General features: G+C 39.4%; 1 protein-coding gene across 2 annotated transcripts in view; it reads left to right on the top strand.

The window, feature by feature from the left end:
• rai14 (retinoic acid induced 14) overlaps nt 1-18,200 on the top strand; it is a 36,754-nt gene extending 18,554 nt beyond the window's left edge. Inside the window, exons 3-21 of one of the 2 annotated variants that reach the window (XM_083930183.1) lie at nt 1,085-1,215; nt 2,724-2,812; nt 3,419-3,483; nt 4,297-4,354; nt 4,718-4,788; nt 8,459-8,565; nt 8,710-8,894; nt 9,583-9,608; nt 9,978-10,064; nt 10,514-10,603; nt 10,995-11,132; nt 11,672-11,773; nt 12,906-13,565; nt 14,135-14,607; nt 14,912-15,080; nt 15,165-15,332; nt 15,466-15,624; nt 15,769-15,834; nt 16,236-18,200. In XM_083930183.1, coding sequence (XP_083786309.1) covers nt 1,085-1,215; nt 2,724-2,812; nt 3,419-3,483; nt 4,297-4,354; nt 4,718-4,788; nt 8,459-8,565; nt 8,710-8,894; nt 9,583-9,608; nt 9,978-10,064; nt 10,514-10,603; nt 10,995-11,132; nt 11,672-11,773; nt 12,906-13,565; nt 14,135-14,607; nt 14,912-15,080; nt 15,165-15,332; nt 15,466-15,624; nt 15,769-15,834; nt 16,236-16,322 — 2,931 coding nt within the window. In that variant the 3' untranslated portion in view covers nt 16,323-18,200. Of the gene's footprint in view, nt 1-1,084; nt 1,216-2,723; nt 2,813-3,418; nt 3,484-4,296; nt 4,355-4,717; nt 4,789-8,458; nt 8,566-8,709; nt 8,895-9,582; nt 9,609-9,977; nt 10,065-10,513; nt 10,604-10,994; nt 11,133-11,671; nt 11,774-12,905; nt 13,566-14,134; nt 14,608-14,911; nt 15,081-15,164; nt 15,333-15,465; nt 15,625-15,768; nt 15,838-16,235 lie in introns of both variants that reach the window. The other variant, XM_083930182.1, reaches the window with a different exon arrangement.
• The last annotated feature ends 812 nt before the right edge of the window (nt 18,201-19,012 follow it).

Here is a 19,012-nt window from a genome sequence, read left to right as displayed (position 1 = left end):
ACTCTGTTTATCAAGATAAGGCAACTAATTCATTTTCAACATGATCCTTTAACAACAATTTCTTAAAATACATTTTCAAATCTGTCTTTAATATAATAAGTTCTCCTTCAAACAAGTGGCTACTTCTTTCCTAGTTTGATATTCCGAATTTTGGTTGATAGATTTTTATAGCTCAGCATTTTTCCATCAGCTGTGCAAAATGTATTGCAGTGATTGCATTTGGTTGTTTGCCACGGAGGCTATTTACACCATGTATTGCTATGTTGGCTTATTGCGCTCTCAAAATAGGGTACAGTTTGCCACCACCAGTATTTCTGGAGTCAGAGAGTTCACCACCTTATCACGTGTAGGTCAGTGGGCTATCGGGTCAAATCTAATACTGTGTGGCATCCTCATATGCACAGATGGTTGCAGGGAGAGCTGACTAATCAACTTGTGCTGCCAACTTGTTTGGGGTTAGTTCGGCCCCTCACTCTGTTTATCAAGATAAGGCAACTAATTCATTTACAACATGATCCTTTAACAACAATTTCTTTAAATACATTTTCAAATCTGTCTTTAATATAATAAGTACTCCTTCAAACAAGTGGCTTCTTCTTTCCTAGTTTGATATTCCGAATTTCGGTTGATTATTTTGAGTCCATTGTTGTTTTATAGTCATGTGTTTTTATATGGTTGTGTTTTCTTAATGAAAGTTTTTTCACCAGAGGTAAATGTTGTCAGACTGCAGTGTACCCAGCCTCTGCATGAATCGCTTACATCTCTGTATCTGAACAGCCTGTCAGCTGTGGGGCCATTTGGGGTGTGTGTGCAAAAACCTTCTCTCCTTCTGAGAAACATTACTCACATTAAGGGCATCTCAGCCATTTGGGCTGCAGAGTACGATTTTTCTAACGTATCTGTTAATGTCTAATGATCCACGTCAAAGTAAATGACTGCTATAATATACTTTCTTATAATTAAAGCCATGGAAACATACATCACAATAATAACAATTTAGCTTAAAGTTTGTCAAATGTCTTGATGATGGTGTTTGATGGTGTTTTTTATCTTTCTCTCCCTTTTTACAAACCATTCCCCTTAGGTCAATGAGTGGAACAAAAATGACGAGCGCCTGCTTGCTGCGGTGGAGCATGGCGAGGTGGAGAAGGTGGCATCCCTTCTTGCCAAGAAAGGTGCCAGTGCTGTGAAGCTGGACAGCGAGGGCAAATCAGCGTAAGCCTTCTTACAATAACCTACAAAGAACAAAGATTTAGCAATCAAGGAAATTCAGTTTTTAGCACAAAATTACTCCTGAATAGTGATGAATGACATAGACAATAGTCTGCACTGGCTTCTTTGGGATGCACACTGTATGAGCTGGGGGGAGCAGCTTTACGATAGCCTCTATTTACACGCATATTCCACAATACTGCTGCAAAAAAGATCTGTCATTATGCCAGCTTGGCTTTTTTTAAACTGACACTGGCATAGTGCTTCCCCAGTGCGTGATTTTTAGACAGTATTGAAAGGAGCAGGCTGTTTGAAAGGGGCTTTTGACTCATCTGCTATACTGACAAGGTTGCAAACAAAAAACCTTAGTAGAATACATTTTGTAAATACAAGTGCAGCTATTCAAGCACTCTCTGGGACTTGGCTCACACTTTAATAACAAAGGTGTGCTAAAAAATGGTGTGACTGTGGTAAAATGAAAGTGATTCTAATAATTTTCAGGGAAACATCCAGTATTACCTGCGTTTTCTCTTCAGTTTTAGGATTACGCATCGCTACCGCATATGCTCAAATTCTCAAGCCTTGGGCTTATGAAACTACTTTCATGCTCCACAGCACTTTGTTAAAAATGAATGACCAATCTAAAAATACAACTGTTTTTCTTAGTTGCTGAAAGGTCGACATTTTCAACCGCTCATTCAGCCTCCCTGACGTTCAGTGTTTTGAGAGCCTATTCACTTCTGTAGAGGCGGTGAAGCTCGCTGCCTCACCACCAGTAGAGATTGTTGATAACACAGAGGCTCAGTGTTAATATTTGACCTCCTTTCTTTTTCTGAAACACAACACCCGCTGACCTCAATGTGTTGAGCAGCTCACGCAGAGCCAGGAACATCAAAACACAGGAAAAAATACAAGGAGAAACGCATATGCAGATTCCCATGTGCTGAAACAAACACACAGATGCATACTTTCCAGCCTTTGTAAATCATGATGAATGTGGCGGTTTGGGATCTCAACACTCCAATCTTTTCAGGACGCACAAAGGAGGAGTCTGCAGTATCTCTATGGTGATAAAACCTGATTGAAAGGCATGTGGGCATAGTTGTGCGGAGTGTGTAAGAGTGTGCAAGTGTGTATCCTACACAGGGAATGCTGGGCATGCGTAGTGTTCTTTTTCATTCTGCTCGTTGAGCTGGAAAAGCAGGGGTTGTATTGATTGCCTACTGCACACACACACACACACACACACACACACACACACACACACACATGCACTAACAGACAATAAAGTGCAAGAATTAAAAGTTTTGGTTTCAAAGTGGCTATATGCACTATTTTGCAAAGTAGCAGTTTTCACGGAAGTTCAAGGCCACACATCATGATCTCAACTCTGGAAAAAAATAGCAAATATGTAAAACAGCTGTCTAACAAACATCTCTGCTGTTGTGATTTTATAAGCACTCACAATTACTGCACATCTTACTTGTTCTTTGCTTTGTGTTTGTGTACAGTCTTCATGTGGCAGCTGCACGTGGACAGACAGACTGCCTATCTGTCATCCTGGCCCATGGAGCTGACCTGTCAATCACTGATGCTGCAGGTATGTAGCGTAGTTATATACAGCAGTGATATAACATGTAGGGATTGTTTTGAATCTTTATTTCTGCATAAATTCAATCTTTTTTTTCGCAATAAATCCTGGAAGTAGAAAAGCATAATGTTGTGTCCACATACTTTTTGGTTGGGCTTGGTGATATAAAGATATGTATTGTCAAAACAACACAAAAATGTCTTTTGTATGTATTTTTCGATATAGTTTCTATCAAGATGTTGAAAAACCAGCGGCCAAACTGCGTCACAGCAATATGTACATCATTTGGACGACGCTTGATGTTCTGACCCTCAGACGTTATGTTACTTTTTCACTTAAGTTCTTACTGAATCTAGAAAGTATTCAGTAATTTGAATTCACACAGAACTAGGTTTTACCATGCGGTTATTTCGTATAGACTCATTTCATATTAATTTATTAATTACCAGAAAACATGCTTTATTGTTATATACATATAATTGATGTCAAGATATGTATCATATGTATCATATCTAGATAGAAAATGATGGCCATATTGCCCAGCCCTGCTTTATAGTTTCAAGTCATTGGCTTAATGAAGATCTTAACTTCAGGACTTTCTTGATTTATGTTCAGGTTTCAATCCGTTACACCTGGCTGCCAAAAACAATCACATAGAGTGCTGCAAAAAACTCATTCAGGTAAGGTGGATAGAGACTTTTCTAACAAGTAATAAATTGTGATTTGATCTATAAAATAATTTTGTCATACATAACTTTGTAGTAGTGTAGTCAATGAGGAATGTGTGAAAGCAGCACAAACCTTATGAAACCTCCTGTACACTAGTATCACTATTCTGTTAAGATGTCTGAAGCCAGGCAGTTTCACTGCTTCATTTCTTCAGTCTGCTGAGTTTGCGTGTGTGTGTGTGCAGATAAGCAGATCTCAGCAGGAGGAGACAGACACACACACACACACACACACACACACACACACACAGACTTTTAAACACACTTTTCCTGCTCTGATCTGCTGATCTAACTATCCCATGACAGTCTGTAGCATCTCAGCTACACACACACACCTACTGGTTAAACATCCATACAAGTCTGCTGGTACACACGGCAACAATTTTAAAACACTGTTTGCCCTTTGGCCCAAACTGCTTTTACTGTAACATTCTGACACAACTATGTGTCTTCACTAGAGATGAAGTTGCCAACATTTTGACTTTTGCAGATTTCACCTTTTCTGTAAAGTTTTCAAAGTCATTCAGAAGAATGTAAGAATTCACCAAATTTGCAGTAAACAGGTTGATGGAGAGCGGAGGCTAAATGTAAACACAGCAGTTTATCACATAATATGCACTGAAATGTTTTGCATGTCACAAACTGACTCTAAGGGCCAAAATGTAAAAATATTTTTAACAATCAAACTTTACCTTTTATAATCATTCATAATTCATGTTTTACTATTGAATTTGCAAGTGTGATATGTTTCTTTTTCTTGTCCAGAGTAAATGTCCCATCGATGCTGTGGACAGCTCAGGGAAGTTGGCTCTGCATCACGCTGGTAAGTGTCTGTGTCCTCAGAGTTAATGAAACAAACGTGCTTTTATCTAAGATTAGTCTGCTTCGACAAGAACTTGGGAAAAATTCTTGTGGGATAAATTTTTAGCTCTGATTTTATTGGATAAAATCCTTTACCCCATTTGGAATTAAGCGATTAAATGTGATTTCAGCCCAATTTGTTCTAATCAAAAGTTCCCGTAACACTATTGTAGGTTTTTATTCAAACACTGTCAGAGTGATGGGAAGATTCTCACAGACTCGCATACCTCAGTTTTTTCAGGAATCTTCTACTTTGTCTCTAAAAATAATGTTTTGCGATCTTCTTTTCATGACTGACTTTCTGACTGTTTGATTTTCTCCTCAGCTGCCAGCGGGAACATCCAGACCGTCCAGCTGCTGTGTGAACACAAAAGTCCCGTCAATCTGAAAGATGCAGTATGTACTTTCATTATTGCTTCCATTTTCTTTTCTTTCCCAGACTTATTTTTCCTGGCAGGATAGTAAGGGGGCTCTGCAACAGGATAGAGACCACAGAAATGCTCCTTCCAGTCTCGTTCGTATCACTTTCTACGATATTATTTCCAGAGAGGAATGTGTTTGTTCGCTTTGGATTTTCTTTGATTTACCTGTCCATTGGTCCTGTGTGTGCAACACAATGCTTTTGTATTTATCTGCTGTCACATATCTTCCTAGTCATATTTGAGCTCCATCCCTTTATTGTTTGAGTGGTAAAACAGTATTGTTTTGAGTTAACTGCAGTCGTCACTCACAGTTTTAAATCCACAATACGAAGGATCCTCATTTACTGACATCTCCTCTTGTTTGTGTCCTCTGTTTAAAGATTGATTGATATTGTACATTGTGTGTGTGCATGTGCGCGTTTGTGACATTGGGGGGTCAGTGTACTGTGGGAACTCTGCACTGAAGCCACAGACATGTGGTCTCCATTGCAGTGACGTTCCATGCCTGTGGTTTTTACCAGTGCTTTGCGTGAGCATGATTTTTTCGGTGTATGTGTCGAAAGAGCAAGTGAGAGAAAAGAAATAGAGACAAGACTGTGTTTCCCATTTATTTCCCTCTTATCACGCCACAGCTGGCATGTTGGAGATAAACGCATGCACGCACTCACACAAAGATGTTGTGTTTATTTCTAATTAAAATGTATTGCCACCTCATGCTTGTTTAAGCCTTTCACACGTTGTATGTTGTGGCTTTTCAAACAAGTTAATGCCTTGTACCACAGACTGTAAGGTTTTTTAAAGCTAAAGTATAGTGTTTCTGTAATCCTGTTAAAATTGGAGCAGGCCCAACCTCTTTTTTTTGACATTTACATGTGTTCTTCAAACATTTCTTCCTAATCAATCCAGAAATAGTAAAGCATGTTTTTGTAGTTGAGAAAGGCGATGCTTTAGTTGACAGGAAGACGAAATGTGATCATTTACTTTTCCAGCTATAAACATCTGGAAATATGTGTGAGAGATGTGAGGAGCTCTGTTTGCTGTTAGCGGACATATAGACCGAGAACCACAGTCGTCTGGAACATATTGCCGTTTCTGTGCCGAGCAGAACATGCCAGCTTGTTAGCCTCAGGCATACATCATGGCTGTAACAAATATCTATACCTGATCTATATTTGACTTAAATAAACACACAGCAAGATATAGAAAGAAACAGAGAAACATCTGCCAGATCCCACATATGTCGGACAGAGAATGTTTATAGAAAATCAAGCGAATGTAAACTTAAATTCTGCTCAGAGTCAGTGGTATTATGTAGTGTAAAAGTTTCCTTATGTTTTCAGTTGGAAAGAAATATATTTCTCAGTAACTTAAGCACATATTTGACACAATTCACAAATATCCATGTGTTTGGTTTGAAAGGGTCAAAGAGGCTTGGAAGACTACAGAAGGGACCATTTGGATTAAACATTGTATTGGCTTCTAATTGCCACAATTTCCACTTTTAGATGCCGAGGAGAGATTCCAACACACTTTCCACACCAAACTGAGATCACTCCTCGATTGGTTGAAAAACTGTGCACTGGTGTCTTCCTGTATTAACTAACTAATCAGACACCTGCAACACAATTATAATTATCAGTAAGTCAATAATAGTATAAGAGAGCACTATAAATAAAAAAAAATATTTTTCTCACCTAACCATGTAAAGTAAGTCATAAACCCAAAACATATGGGCTCACAAATAAAAATGACTGCTACAAACATGATCCTACTCCTCCTTCTTCATCCCAGAAAAGAGCCCTGTAGCTGATTAAATACAGACAACTTTTATACAGAGATAAACATCTTAAAGGGATACATTCCCGATTTTTAAATCCATTCTGGGTCATGGCAGTGAGTGCAGATGAATGGTGTTTGGCTACCCTCTATTCCCGCAGATCAGTGGTCAGGCGGATCGGGGTGATATCCAACAGATTTCGTCAGCCTCTCTGCGAACCACAGAGGGAAACCAAACACTGTTCATGTGCACACACTGACCTACAGATATAAATCAGCAAAATATCTCTTCAATAAAAGTAAAGCTCTGTGGGAGTGTTGATTTCATAGGTTCATTCATTTTGATAACAGTTGGCAGTGTGCTGATTTTAAATCATAGCCCTCAAGAGTTCTACGAGAAAAAATGACGGTATGCACGTGTATTCTAGACAGTATGGTAAAACAGTCAGGTCTAGGATGGAGTTTTTAGCAGCACATAAACTGATAGAGCCAGCACAACAAGGGCTTTCATTTCCCCTTAGGAAAGTAGTCTGTCAAATATTGTACTTACTAAATATAAATTCACATGGCTGTTACACACACAAACATGTACTGTTTGTACACATGTCTATGTAAAGTAGCAAACACCACAGAGAGTTAAAGATATTATGCTTCTTCTCTCTTGAAATTCAGTTGTCTATTTTATCTCTAGTAACTTACAGTTTCAATTCCTTTAATGTGTGTTTTGGTGGCAATTTTGATTATCATTGTCCCATTAAGAGTGTATTAAGCTTTAAACAGGGGCATGGAAACACACACAAAGTGTGTTTCCTTTGATTGACAGGCCTCTCAAATTATAACACTTAGCTGTGACAGCTGCGACTCTACGTCAGCTCTGCCCAATCTTTACACTGGCAAGATGGTAGCAAATTGTAAACATAACGCAAATACCAAGTGTAGACAAACAATTCTACACCTACATTCTCACATTCATACACACAGACACTGAATCTATCAGAGAAGAAAAACAGAAGTAAAAAATTCTGTCTTGTAGATTCCCAAGAGGAACAGTTCAGTAGAAAGACAGACTGAGCAGCGCAGACACAGGGCTGTTAAAGTCTTTAGCAGAGCTCAGAGGAACCCACAACATAGTTTTGTTCTCTGTGGTGTGTAGAAGAGCAGCCTTGTAATATAAAACACAAAGCTATGCTCACACTCTTTCTGATTCTTGACATTCTTCTTTTTCCCAGTTGGACATGACTTTGGATTTATTTTCCCTGTTTCACTTTGTAACGATATAAATGACCTGCGGAAATGTCCATTCATACAGTTTAATATTGAGTTCCTTATTGTCCTCAGTTCTTGCACTGAACTCAGCCTTCTAGGCAGTAGCTCTTTCCAGGCTGACCCCCCCACCTGCCCAGCCAATCAAATGTTTAGGTTAGATTTAGGTCATAGAGGGTTAAGGTTAGGTTAAAAGGCTTGCATGGGGTTAGGATCTGTCAGTCCAGATGAAAAATGTTGGATTACGTTTCAAGAAATACTGCCTCAGTTGCTGAACTCAGGGCAATAAACTCTACTGAGTCAGCCCATTCATTTAGAACTGTCAATATATAATTTCAGGGACTTTCCCGAAATCTGCGCCTCTCCACAAAGTGGAACAACTTTGGCTGTCCTGTTTATCTGCTGGGAAATTCATGTAGGAGACATCAGCTCCCTTTCACATGGATCTGAGATTTCTCTCACCACACAGACACTTAGCATACTACATGTTGAGGCCCACGTCCTGATGTCACAAGAGATAAGTTATGTAGTTGTGTTGGTTTGTGGACCCTCCATTGGATTGTTTCAATCGTATCTAATGTTTACAATCTCTATTTGTCCCAAAGGACGGGTTCACCCCTTTGCTGTTGTCGGCCAAACACGCTCATGCTGAGGTGTGCAGCGCTTTGCTGGACTGTGGTGCTGAAATAAACACTTCTGACAACAGCGGCAGGTACACACGCACACGCACACACGCGCACACACACACGATTCAGAAATGAGTGTTACAGTATTGATGGCTGATTCAAGTCCAAGATTTTGGATATTGGCTAGATGTTACATTGATGATCAGTATTTGTTCTATTCTGTGTGGCAGGACAGCCTTGATGCTTGCCAGCGAGTCCCAAGCTGTTTCTGTTGTTGAAGTCTTGGTTCAGCGAGGAGTAGATCTGTCGGCTGTAGATTCACAAGGCCACGATGTCGCACACTACGCCAAGCTGTCGGGCAACTCTGAGGTCAAAACTTCTCTCACCGCCGCCCTGAACAGACAACATGTCTCAGGTAAGAGTTATGCTAAGTCTCTCTCACACACACACACACACACACACACACACACACACACACACACACACACACACACACACACACACACACACACACACACACACACACACACACACTGTGTTAGCATTGAGACAGAAAAAGCAATTGTTGGTGTGTATTTACATTATTTGAATAACTTTTTTAAGATCAAACGCCTGCTTTTCACACATACACACACTTGCTTTGTGACTTAAGGACATTGCATTTACTTCTTACTGAGGTTAACCATAACCCTAACCTCAGATCTGACCCCTGTGAAAAAGGTAGATTTCCATGTTGTATGTTTTGAAAGTGCCTGCCCTTTACCAATCAGTTTTCAATGATGCCTTTCTCATATGCTGAGTTCTCATGTTACTGTTTTTAGATATTTGTCCCCACAATAGAATCAATACACATACACACACAAGTGTATTGCCTCTTTGTGGAAGTGATTGGTACTGCTCTGGTTTCAACACAAAGTCAACACTGCCATCTGGAGGATAGCTCCCGTTAGTATAGTTTTTTCTTTACACATTTGGTTAAAGCGCCTCTCAATTAATGCGATGTAACCTGTATTAGAAAAATGTAAACGATCTAAAGAGAAATGATCACTTCTATTTGATTTTCCGTGTCCATTTTGATGTTCTTCTTGTCTCCTTTTTGACAGATACAAAGTCTTCTAGAAGTCCTCAGGTAACACACCGGTCTTGTTTTTAATGCTTTTCTTTCGAGGTCCTCAAAAACAGGCAGTTACTAAGACACCTGCACTCACAACAACCAATCCACTGTTAATAGTGAGAGTCTAAATTAGTTTTTACTACCACAATGTCATTCATAGTGTAGCTACAACTCATGGAATGTAGTTTAGTATTTATGTGTCGATAAACTCCTCAGCTTGCAAAAAAACCCAACAACTTTTTGTTTTTGGAAAACAAAAGTTAAGTCTTACTGTAGCCCTCATTGATTGGCCCTCCTCTTACTAACCAGCACTGAATCCCTCCTTTCTTTTTCTCTCTTTCCATTGCCTTCCTCTCTTCTGTTCTCTCTTTGCTGGCTCCTCAGCATGATCAAGTAGCTAAACTAAGTGATGAACGGATCACAACTCCCAAAAAACGAAAAGCACCTCCACCTCCTATTAGCCCACTGCAGGTAAATGCATGTCTCTCTTTTGTATCTGTCTGCTTGTATCAGTATGCCACTCTTTATATTAATGCATGTCTGCGGTATATTCAGGAAACGAGTAGTCAGACCTCTATGCGTCTGGTCTGTGTACATATAATCTGTTATATTATTGTTCTCTGTCAGTCAGTCTCTCATTGGTTTATGGTTTGGCAAAGTATGTCACTCGTAGTATTTTCATTTGATGTATGTACTAATCTGCTTTTTGTTTTCCAGAGGTTAGTTTTTTTTAAAGTACTTAATTCGAACATCTAGGGCACCTAGATGATTTAAAGGACAAAATTATGAATCTTAGTCCCTGGGGTTTCTGTACCAACTTCTTATAAACATACTGAACTCATTTGTCTGTTGTATATTTTGACTTTTTATGAGTTTGAGGAAAACAAATCCAAAAACTGATCAAGTTTCTCCTTCTTCAGACCTCTGGACCCTCCTCTCCTTCAGTCCTTACCTCCGCTGGAACCCCTGGATCCAACAAAAGTGACACCCCCAAAAGATTCAACTACAAGGTTATATAATGCATATAAAACAACAATAAACAAAACAAATACAATAACTTGAGTAAGGTAATGTACAGTTAGTTATGACGTTAGCTACTCCTAACTGCTGAGTATTAGGCAGATAAAAACAGATGGAAAGCAGCATTAACATCCCTGAATAAAACTGCATTAACACAAATTACATCAAATATGCAACATTCTTACATTTCAACTCCAGAGGGACGTTTTTTACATAACTTATGATTTATGATACTATTGAATCTCATTTGCCAATTAGCCAAATTCCTGTCTTCAACCCTTATACCTTTCCTCACCTTCACTCTCTTTCTTCTCCTTATCCATCTTTTTGCTCTTGTCCCCTCCCACTTCTCTTTCCCGCCACTCCTCCTTTTTCTCAAAGGAGGATGAGGTTAAAGGAACGATACTGAGAGAGGAGGTTGAAAAGCTCCATGAGGAGAGAAACATGTTGCTGGAGACAATCGAAGACCTGAAGCAGTCGGTGGAGCAGACGGCGACTGGTCCCGAAACGGATACAAAGGTGATTAACTTTATATTACAGATCAGCACACTTGAAAACAGATGTGGTGACTCAAACAGTACAAGTAAATGACGTCAGACTTTTAGTGTGAAAAGTACAGCATTGTATTAAATTATAGGTGTATACACATAATGTAAATGAATCTTCTAACCCAATCTAACTTTCTTTATAGTTGGATGAAGAGAATTCAAAAACGTTTAGATATAGATGGATATTTTGACATACTGGCTATTCTGATTCACTTTAAACCTTTTTTTCTAATCCTTCTGATTCTTAAAATCTTAAATCCTCACTGCTTTTGTAAGTGTAATACTATACTCTGACAACAGGCAGCTGTGTACTGTTGAACCTTTTCACCTTGGGCATTCTTGAAGGAGGTCTAACTTAAGCTTTAGACAGGTCACAACTCGTTTTGTTTTGCAGTAGATTGCCAGTGGTCCTTAACATTGCGCTCTCTCTCTCTCTGTGTGTGTGTCTGTGTGTGTGTGTGTGTGTGTGTGTGTGTGTGTGTGTGTGTGTGTGTGTGTGTGTGTTGACAGGTCGATCACAGTTTTACAGCATCTGCAGCTCTGGTTTCTGCTCTGCAAGCCAAAATTACAGCTCTTACTTTGGAGAATCAGCAACTTGCAAGCAAACTCAAGGTATGTAACCCCTCCATTCACGTTCAAGAGTTAACCATAATGCAATGAATGAACATAGTCAAGGTAAGGGCAGCACACTGTATATATACTTTAACATAAGCAGTAGCTGCACAGGTTTAGAACCTGAACTATAGCAGAAGACGTTATTTTATTTAAATATAACAAGGCAATGTATAATGTTTAATAATAGCAAATTAAAATAATAAATAAGAGTACGATTGAGGTAGTCAAATCAACGGGATCTTCCAAAGTTGCTGTGATTTTAGAACAGAATTTACCCTTAATTTATTACAATATTGAGTACAACCTAAAGATATTCTGTTTAATATCATATATGAAAAAAATACATTTTGAAAAATGACGAAAATTAAAATGGTTGCAAAATAATTTTCTGTCAATGGACTAACTATGAACTACAGTAGTCTTTATTTTGCCAGACTTTATTACAGTGCTGATTATAACCTGTCTATTAATTAAGGAAGAAAAAAATAGTCGAACTTTGATGTAGCAAATTTAATATTTATAACAACAAACAATCACATTAACAAATTATGTACTAACTGTGTAATAGTTGCTCCCATATTTTAACAAATTAGCCCTGACCCATTTTAGAGATTTACTTTGGGCAGTTTTCAAGCCTTTTATTGGATAGGACAGACAGGAAATGGAATGAGAGAGAGAGATGGGGAGACATGCAGAAAGTCAGAGTCGAGCCTGCGGCTGCTGCCTTGAGGACCTTCAGCCTCTTTACATGGGGTGACTGCTCTAACCAATGTTCTACCGGCCGTTCCGCCCTGCACTCTTTAAATGTAAAAATTGTTAATATTGGAAAATGTATCAATTGAATCATCAGTCAAAGTTATATCCCAATTGTCCTTTCACTGACATATGTAGTAAATTACATTTCATAAGTGCTGCAACCATTAGTGGATGAATAGATTAGCTGATCAACAGAAATTAGTTGAAAACTATTTCTGAGAACCAGTCAAGAGTCGGAAATGCCAAACTGAATGTGAGTATTTGCTGCATTTCTTGGTCCCCTCCATGTAATGACAGACTTCAGACACAAAATGTTAACTCATAAGTGGGCCGTGCTTTGTTAGTGAGATTTTAATTTTCCAATCCCTAACAGAAACATCCATCCCTCCAAGGAAACGAGGACCTGGGGGACACCAGTCGTCCAAACAGCATGGCCTCCAACTCCTCCTTCCACTCCACGCAGGATGAGTTTGAGTCGCTGTCACAAGTGGTAGGGGAAGACGGTTCAGGCGTTGATTCCATCATAAAGGAGGAAGAAGAGCGCAAAGAGGAGATGAGACTATTGAGACAGGCGCTAGAGAGCGTTCAAGTGAAACTGCTAGAAACCAGAAAGGAAAACCGCTCGCTTCAGGCCCAGCTGAAACCTGAGCGAGGCACAGGAAGGGAGGAGCATGAGAGCGTGAGCGAGAAAGGAAGAGAGGAAGAGTTGATGGAGAGTCTGGCGGAGCTTCAGGCGAAGCTGACAGACACTCAGGAGAGATACCACCAGGCTGTGGAGGAGGTGGAAGAGCTGAGGGGGCAGATGGGATTGGGCGGAGGTGAGCCGATGGAGAAACGTTCACCGTCAGCACTTGAGCATGAAGTAAAAGAGCTGAGGGCCCTGCTCGTCCAGTCGGGATCCGAGCAAGAGAAAGCAGCTCAACAAATCAAACAGCTGGAGGAGGAAAGACGGAGTGTAAAGGAGAAAGAAGAGAGGACTGCACAGATTGGGGAGCTGTTCAAGGAGGCACAAGAGGAGATTAGGATGCTCCAGGTGAATATGGGCCTCTTTCTATTTCTGAACTTCTGTAAGACTGAAAAGGAAATTAACCTTTGTACACATCAAAGTCTGTTTACAGATCTCGGGGGAATATGTTATGTGAAAAAAGTATTTTGTAGCTCCAGAGGGCTGTGTGAAGTCTGATAAATTGACTTAAGTTATGTCACTTGAGTCAGTTGGGGTTGAACAAGAGACGTTTAAATAGGAAACGTATCTGGGAGTTCATCATGAGTGCAACATGTGGAGCATGGTGGAGCACTCTTTGACTGCACTATGACATTTTTTTGCAAACAATTTTTATTCTACATTATACTGAGTTTTTTCTGACTTTCTGACATCTAATGTGTATTTGTTTTTCAACAAAATAGGAATTTTCTTAATGACATACTATACTATGACTTTTTAGACATACAGTATAGAAGAGCACAGATGAAACTGCTTAAAAATAGATTCATCCATATTAATTTTCTTTCAGTCATTCTTTCTGTTACACTAGTTACTGTATATCACTTACTTCTTGAATTGAATGACATGTTTTCTACTTGTCCCTCCTTGTTGTTTAGGAGGCTCTGAGAGGCACAGTGCCAGTTGAAGCTGCAGCCAAAGACTTTGAAGAAATGAAGACCGAGCTAAACGAGGTAATTGCTGGGCTGCAGCGCCGCTTGCTGGAACTTTCACACTCCTACAGTGAAACCAAGAGTCAGCTAAGTGCTGCACAGAAACAGCTGGTTGAGAGCAGTGCAGCCTCATCTCCTTCCTCAGAACAACAACAGCAGGTCCAAGTGTTAAACAGCAAGGTTGAGGAGCTGCAGGTGCTGCTAGCTGAGACGGAGAAGAAGCACTCAGCTGCTCAAGAGGACATTTCACTGCTGAGGCAGGAGGCAGAAGCTCAGGCTCAGAGCTCTGTGTCCCTCTCTGACCACACGCAGGTGATGTCATCTCTGGGAAATGCCATCAAAGAGTTGGAAAGCCAGTCAGAGGCCCTGAAAGAACACCTGCACCAGAAGACCTTGCAGGTGGAGGCTCTTCAAAACAGGTGAGAAAGAAAACTATGATGTCACATGTGGTTGATAGATGTATCTGTTTCTGCAATTAGAAAACAGTGGAGGAACGTAAATGAATACATTAACTTAAATACTGTATTTTGTAACGTTGAGGTATGTACATATACTTTACTTAGTATATTCATTTTTTTGCTTTTTCTTAACTTCATAATTTGTTTACAATCACGTGTATGGGGGCTAAAAAGGCGATTTAGGCTTCTCCTGAAATAATAGGCTGATCAAGCTGAGCATGCATCAGTTGTCATCATGGGATTCTTGTGTCTATGTTACAAAAAGGCTGACAGCAGAGAAAGATGTCACCCCAGACGATTCAGTCTCCTGCGTGGAGCATGAGACCATGCGAGAGCAACTGGAGGGCGAGGTGAACCACCTGACGCAGCTCCTCCAGGGGGCCCTCAGGAAGCAAGATGAGATGGCTCTGGAGGCTGCTGATGCATGGCAGAAGGTGAGAAGAAAGGAGGATAAAAATGACTTTCAAAATGATCCATCCCATATTTTCCTTAAAAAAATGTACCTATCCACCCATCAGGCACGGGAGAATGGTGCAGAGCGAGAGGCCCTGCAGGAGCTGGTGATGTCGAAGGAGAAGGAGAACCAGACGCTGACCACCAGGCTGGCTGAGTCCCAGGATGCTGTGTGTCAGCTTAAACAGCTGGTGGAGAACCACGTGTTCTCAGAGAGGGAGAAGAACAAGAGGGTCAGTAATAACTACCATCATAACAGTGTGTTTGTCTAACACTGAACTTACAAATTGCTTGTGATGTAATTTCAGGCATGAGTCAATCTCTTTTTAAAGTGAGTTGTCGTTGACTGCATGTTTCCCCTCGCAGATAGATGACCTGTCAAGGGAGGTGGGGAAGCTGAAGGATGCCTTAAACAGCCTATCACAGCTCTCCTACAGCTCTGGTTCGCCCTCAAAGAGACTGCAGCAAAACCAGCAGCTGGAGACGATGCAGCAACAAATCAAACAACTACAGTACCAGCTAGCTGTAAGATTTGGTCAACATAGTTATTTATTTTTAGGCTGAACACATGATCATTTCCATTTCGAAACAAGCGTACAACAATATACTTTTAATCTTTAAATGTAAAGGTGACATTTTTTTTATATTTACCTTGTGTTTTCTCTGTAGGAGTCAAAGAAGCAGCACCATGAGATTGTGTCTGTCTACAGGATGCACCTCCTCTACGCTGTCCAGGTAGTAAGTTTTCTACTCAAATTTTAAAGGAATTCTTCACCCAAATTATGAAGAAATGTTTTTTTCTCACTTACCAGTTGTGTTATCAAGCCATATAAATAGTTTTGGTTTGATTTGCCACGGTTTTAACCTAAAAAAAAAATACTAAAATATTCTACAGCATATGGGATAATTTCTTTGCGCTTAGTTCCATTGAAAGCTGTTCAAATTGAGGTCCTCCATTTTATTGGGTTTGGAAACAGAGATCAGACATCTCAAAATCTTTACAAATTAACCCAGAAGTTCAGTTTTTAATTAGGGTGAACCGGCATTTTAAATCCCGTAGTACTTTTGGTGTTTATAAGGAGTTGGCGGCTCATTTATTTTAGTTAGTTTGCTGAACTTTTGCTGTGTGCCTTTAGGGTCAGATGGATGAGGATGTCCAGAAAGCCTTGAAGCAGATTCTGATGATGTGCAAGATGCCAAGCCAAGCCAAGGAGGCCTGCTAAGATGCACTGGTTTCCCAAAAACACATTGTGAACGAAAGTGAAGTGAACTGCTGCTGTCAGCCCACGTCCTCCCGTCCCAAATTCATACACAGTCTCTTGTGCAGATTAAAAGCAAGGCCGACACATGGTGCCTCTGGATAAACCTTGAGTAGTTATTAATGAGGAATAGGTTTACAACCTTGTTCATTGCCTTTGGTATTGTCATTTTGACCAACAAAGATCTAAAAGTCAGCAATCTTCTGATGGAAGATGTTTTTGGGAAACCCCAGCCCAGCATACAGATACCATACATCAGCCAAGTGACCATTTAAATGAGTGAACCAAGTGTTTCCAGCCAAGCTTCAGTATGTGTACGTTAACACTACACTGTCAATGTACAGTAACCTTAAATCACATGCAGCTGGACAAGTGTGATCATGCAAACATATCTGTACTGACATAAACATAGATGTATGTCGGCACTAATCAGTCCACTGAAAACCGTGACTGATGCGGTTTGTTTCTGTTACAATGTGCGCTTAGAGAAGTAAAAGACTCAGTCGGCGCTGCTGTTGCTAGTATCTATTTTATGATACAACAGTGTTAGTATTATTTTACTTATTGTCTAAAGGTTTCATGCTTGTCAACATGTTCCTGATAAAACCTAAATTATTTGTGCCCTCTTAAAGATGCATGACTATGCTCAACACCAGCCCAAAAAATCTCATAGAAATGTTTTTTTTTGGCCGCACTTCTATGAAGAAAAAGCATGATACTGTTTGTATTGCTATTTTCCTATTAGCACAAACCTTTATACACATGTATTATACTGAATTGTATTACCATGCCATGTTTTCTAAGATACTGTACTTTAATGAAGAGGTTTGATAGCTGTATTTTTGATGGCCTTGTTTTGTTTGTTGTGTGTGAATGAAAATCCTTTTCCTACTATAATGCACTATTTGGACTAGTGACACCTAAGTTAGTTTCATGTCCTGATATTATTCATATTTTACATATATGGGGTTGAATAGGATTGTTTACTGTAACAAAAAAAAACACCTTAACATTTCAATTGTAACAAATGTCTAACAGTATGGGCTTAACTGACAGGAAAGTTATCTCATCTTATACTTGGTTTACACTTTAGTCTTTTGTTCAGTAATTCCTTACTTGAAAAGCATGCAAAATGTGTTGGCCGAAAGCAAATGGTTGAGTCCACTGTCACATGACTGTAATCAGACAGTATTTTTACGGCTCTGCAGTACTTTCAACTAAGAATTACCGTCATATTCAGTAATTCGCAATTGCCGTTGATGCCAATTTCACCAGTTTCCCTTGTAATTCCTTATTAATTTATTACCAGGATGTTTGTTTGTTTTTTTCATTTTTGAGGTTGTTTCAGTGTTTCTTTGTAGGTACGGATATACGCCATACAGAATACATTTCAAATGACTTTCTTTGAACGTGTCTTCTAGAGGCTTCTGAACTGCTTTTACATCACACTCCTTTGCCTTCGTACTGTACTTAGAGCCATTCGCACTTAGAAACACACCAAACACTAACGGTGTTACGCTTTAGTCAGATTAAATTCATTTGTGACTGACTGAAGCTCCTGCCCTTATTTCTCACTCAGGAACTTTGTTTTTTTTTTTATCGAACATGATTTCCAATTGACTGAGATTTGTAAGGCCCTGAGGACAGCTTTAGCTTTATTTCATAGGTTGTAGAACATCACGAACAACCAATCTTTCGTTTTCTCTCTAGGCCTTTTGAGAAATGTTTTGTAACAAGAAAGGGAAAAAAAAAAACAGACACAAACATAAAAACTGTTCTGCTGGTTTTTTCTTCACTGACTGTTTTGTAGTGACGTGAAGAAATACTTGTATGCCAACTGCTTTGCCCACATAAATACATTTTCAAGATACTGTACCATTGTGTGTCAGCTTGGTGTTTCCCATGTCCTATATATCATATCATGTGGGAATTACCACATTATTAACTTTTCTAATCTTTAAACTTTATGCTAATATACGTAGTCTTTGCTTCGGTGTATTTTAGGCAGTCTTTTAAACTGCATGGACCTTTTATAACACCTTGGCTGTGGACTACGGATGAAAAATAGCCTCCTGGCTAATTCAATTTATACCATGTGTATTTATTCATCAGCACTGTCCCTTTTCATATAAACTAAACAAAGAATGCTGTGAGAAACTTCATTTGAAGCCGTAACATTTAAGCATAAAATGGGAAGTGATTAAAATTAGGTTTTCATCATTGTCTTATGCATTAAACTACAGTACGCCCTGCCTCGATGAGTTTACAAGCCACTGCAGATACATATAAGCCAAATTGAGAATGATGCATATACATTTTAAAACAACACAACAACACTGCCTTATTTTCCAAGCTTTTGGCAAAATATTAGCCATTTTAAAACCTCAAACATCAAACCTAAGCAACTGTCTTGTTTATTATTATTATTTATAATGTATGTCCAGCACAAGATAATGAGACATTTCTCCCAAATCACATGACCTTTCCTCCTGAATTTAAACACCACAGAAACAATACCAATTCTCAACAGTGCACCAATAAAGACCCTTGGCTTCTAGATAAGGAGATGCAACAAATCATTCAGGGCTTTCCAGCATTTCATTCAACAACAACCGAACCTGTTACTCTGTTACCCCAAAATGGGCCACAATGTT

Source organism: Echiichthys vipera (assembly GCF_963691815.1).
Source record: "Echiichthys vipera genome assembly, chromosome: 16".
Taxonomy (NCBI): Eukaryota; Metazoa; Chordata; class Actinopteri; order Perciformes; family Trachinidae; genus Echiichthys; species Echiichthys vipera.
This window is presented reverse-complemented; position numbering and strand designations above follow the sequence as displayed.